Source organism: Belonocnema kinseyi, chromosome 9 (genome assembly GCF_010883055.1).
Source record: "Belonocnema kinseyi isolate 2016_QV_RU_SX_M_011 chromosome 9, B_treatae_v1, whole genome shotgun sequence".
Taxonomy (NCBI): domain Eukaryota; kingdom Metazoa; phylum Arthropoda; class Insecta; order Hymenoptera; family Cynipidae; genus Belonocnema; species Belonocnema kinseyi.
In genome coordinates this window covers 2,810,013-2,814,208 of record NC_046665.1, presented here as the reverse complement: position 1 = coordinate 2,814,208, position 4,196 = coordinate 2,810,013, and the positions used below count along the sequence as shown (strand labels likewise).

General features: G+C 34.6%; 1 protein-coding gene across 4 annotated transcripts in view; it reads right to left on the bottom strand.

Annotated features, from left to right (window-relative positions):
• LOC117180927 overlaps positions 1-4,196 on the bottom strand; it is a 194,205-nt gene that overhangs the window by 47,041 nt on the left and 142,968 nt on the right. For 3 of the 4 annotated variants that reach the window (XM_033373564.1, XM_033373565.1, XM_033373566.1), the window contains one exon: positions 7-1,955. The exons of the other annotated variant lie outside the window; for it this stretch is intronic. In XM_033373564.1, the coding sequence (XP_033229455.1) occupies positions 1,797-1,955 (159 nt within the window). In that variant the 3' untranslated portion in view covers positions 7-1,796. Of the gene's footprint in view, positions 1-6; positions 1,956-4,196 lie in introns of those variants that run through there. 4 annotated transcript variants of the gene reach the window in all.

Below are 4,196 nucleotides of genomic sequence, written 5' to 3'. Positions count from 1 at the left end.
TCGGAACAAAATACACAAGGATACACTGCTCTGGTCTGTCGGACAGACAGCTTTCTTTTTGTCGAATTTGGCGGAAAATCGCCTTTTAAAGGATTTTTCTTGATGTTAGGGTTAAAACACGAGACAATATGATATTTCTGACTTCAGATTCGGATTCAGCGAGTTAAAATAGATTTTTTCTAAGGCCCCACACACCCCTACATATTTCAAAGAACACATGGCCACCCACTTATTTCGCAATCTCAAGCCCCTCTCAAATAATTCATTGTTTGAAATTTCTATAAATGTGCGAGATTCAACATAATTTCGTCAATTTCAAAATAAAATGAAATACGTTCTAATCTTATTTCAATATTAGAAGTATAAATAAAGCGTTCACACAATAAGAATAATATGGGCAGAATTTTTTGGGATATATCTTTAACAGATTATGTGAAAATTATATAAAGCTTGAAGGCCTAAATGAAATAAAAATAAGGGGAATCATTAGTGGAATACAATGTGAAATATCAATTTTAATATTTTTCCAAAACTTAGATTCGAACTTGTAAACTCATTAAGTGATATACGTATACTGAATTCCGGGGTACAAAAATCATCGATTTGGGGATACAGTTTCATGCTTCAAAAACGGAAAAGATTATAATTTTGTCAGTTTATATGTGGATAAAATATTTATCACTCATATTTTTAACCTTATTTTTCATTTGGATTGCATATATACATTTAAATCTTAGTTCAATGTTCATTTTTTGAATTTCAAGTTCTCAAAACGTAAATGATAATTTTTATCGGCCGGAGTCTGTTAGTAATTGCTTCAGTAAGCTTTTGTCGCCATGTTAACTAGCAAACTGAAATTGCATTTTGTAAAGCTTATTAGTCAAAATTGATAAGACTTCTTAATCAGTAGTTTTTAATTTAGAACTTTTTATTCTGATTAAGGGAGTATGTGTCAGGTTTTCGGGACATCTAGATTTTTGTGTGCACTTTATCGTCTTCGTTACTACTGCAAATATTAACCGATTTTCAGAAATCTTTTTTTATTTTCTTCCAATTACATGAATAAACTAAGTTTGGAAAATTGAAATTGAATGAAGCCATCCTTTCAAATGTTATTTTTCGCAACAAGCATGAAATCTCATAACAATGGAAGGATCGCTCCCTCCGTATGATTCGATACGCTATGGTGTATCCACCTGTACCTTGGTGTGCACTTTAACATTTCTATAATTACTGCAAATATTAACCCATTTTCATGAATATTTTTTCATTTTCTTTAAATTATATAAATAAATTAATTCTGCTAATTAAAATTGAATCAAGTCATGCTTGTATAATTTCAGTTTATGTAACTGGGTTAAATCTCATAACAATAAAAGGGCCCCCCGTTACGAGAACCTGGACGCGCTCCAGGGTGCCTGTCTCGAACCGGCTTTATGCAGGCCAGTGAGTGTGCCGCGAACGTGGACACACACCTAGCATTTAGCTTTATGCTATTGTTCTTTATTTTCAATTAATTAAAAATATTTAAACATTTTATCGAAAAATCGGCCCTGTTCAATTAAAGAGAAGAATATTTAAATGACGCATGCAAAAAATCAGACAAAAATATTCAAAATTGCGACCAGAATCGTACATCCGGTTTTATAACTCTAATAAATCCACTGAATGCTTTACAAACAGACATCGAAAAGAATATCGGTTAGTTAGACGAAAATATGTTACAATGTCGTAATGTAATATAATGTTTTAAGTTTGCATTACTTATTTAGCCTTCTCTATTTCCACAATACTCTTTACAAGCGAATCCCTGGATTTCTAGAGGCAACAAAATTAAGCAGTTCATCGCTGTCCTCACAGACAAAAGGCTTCACATGGTGGCAAGCAACGTCATGCCATTTGATGCCATCATTGTAGAAGTTGTTCAAAATTGACAAACAAGATTCATCGTTACCCTGTTGAAAGAAACGTATTATTAGTGCCGCTTATTATGAGAATTATTGAGAAATTTATTTAAAATCGACTATTAGATGTAACTCGATTATGACAGTATATTCCAAAGCTCTAAATTCAGAGTAGTGTGATATTTCTTTAGGATTTTTTCTCTAATTTGTAACATGCTCACAATTTTCAATGCCACGAACTTTTCCTCGACGGGGCGCGACAGAATCCTTGGAGAGAGGGAAGGAAAAAAAACTAAACTGAAGCTGTTCACACTCTTTGATATATTATCAACAATAATGTCAATTTCTAAATAAAGTCAATTATTCCGCGATCCCGCTGGAAAATTATTTTAAAAACTGAATTGTAGCTCATCGGTTAAAGTCAAAGGTTTAGAAGTTTCGATGCGCGGCGCATTCTCCAATCCCAATTCCCCGCGCGCGCATGCGTAGCCATCTTGTTGAGCAGTACCTACTATTGTGGGAGTCCGAAGGGCGGCATTCTGTCTTAACCGTTCACGTAGAGTACGCTAACTTCTTTCGGAAAGATGTCAAACCGCCCGAACTTTACGAAGTGGGACCTAAGGGTTATTCTGAACGCATTTTTTTGGACTTCCCATGTAAGTTGAATCAAAATTCTAGCGTTAAAGTATGTCCGCTCAAAAGGATGAAACCATTTTAATTGTGATCTTTGTGAGTCATCCATCAATAGGAAGCGTTTTAATTAATTTGTTTTTATGTGTGTTTTCATTTAACAAATATCTTCATTTCCTTTCTTTATGTTAAGGTTTGATAAATTTGATATTCATTATGCAGATTCATAATTAAGAATTCTTAAAACGCAAGAATAGACAGAATCAATCTTGTGAGAAACGCTTATTTATTTGAATCTTATACACTACTTTTGTTTTCTTTGATTTGGTGTATTTAATAATAATAAATCGTTGTTCTTGAATCACATTTATAAAAATGTTGGTGATTTGCTTTTATTAAAATCGGTGAACTCAAAACTTCATTTGCTAGGCGTTCTTTTCTTTTAAGTTTCCATACGTCTTTCAGGAATAATAAATATGACGGCTGAAACCCTTCAGGCGTGAGAATTGATCTTTCACGCCTTCTGATCAGGCGATCTTTTAAGGTCCTCTCCAAATAATTTTGGCCAATTTACGCTTGAGATAATTTTTTTTACTTTATATGTCGTTACAGTGGATTTTAAGGACCTGATAATCGAGACATTACATTGTCTTTCATAAAACTTTAAAATAACCAAAACATATTATATATCTCGATATTGAAAGCACAATGGTTTTTGAATGTCTGCAAAAATCTGCATACATGGATTCTACATAATGCGCCATTTTTCATATGTGTTTTTCATATTGCAATACAACGAGATTTGTGAATAAATCAATAAATAATTTTTTTTTAAATACTTTGACTCTCTTGGCAGCGCTCGGATGCGGACGTATAAATTTGCCGCACCTCAATTAGTTGTGTTTATATAAGTTTTAAAATGTTTAATTACATAAAAGTTTATGCTTCATGGAAGTGCTGGTAACTTGTTCCATGGAACATTTTGACTTTGTTGTTAATGCATTAAATGTTTCATGTTTATGCAATTTTGTTTTTACGTAACTTTTACGTTAGTCTTTTTTGCAAAGCTATTCGTGCGTGTTCGGCGTGTGGTGTAGTTGTGTCCAGAAGGGGATCTGAAGTTCTCGCTTGTGTTAAGTGTGGCAATCTCGTGCATTTGGCCTGTGCTAATTTCGAGATTTCGTGAAAAACTTTTGAAAGACTCAAAAAAGGTCAAATGGATTATGTTTGCAAGGAGTGTTCTCCATTGACCACTACTGACACCTCTATGGTAGTTTCTGGCAACCCAAGTGTGAGCCCTAGGTCCACTGCTCTACAGGATGTTGATGGTGCAGGTATTGTACCCCCTACTCCCCCCTCCGTCACTGCCTCGGAAAATGTTGACACTCTACACCTGGGATTCGCTGCACTCTTGCGTAAAGTGGTCTCTGACGGCCAAAGCGAAGCGCTTGCGCAGTCACGTGAGATTCTGGCAGGATTGAGCGAATTTGAAACAAGACAGCAACAATTCAATGAGCAACTTAATTCCACCCTTTCGCAAATTAAGAATGAATTAAGCAATAATACCAGACGTATTGACTCGTTAGAATCCAGCTCGAAAGTACAAAATGAGGAGATTGAACTTGTCAAGAAGGAAGCGAATAATTTGAAAGCCAAAGTGGT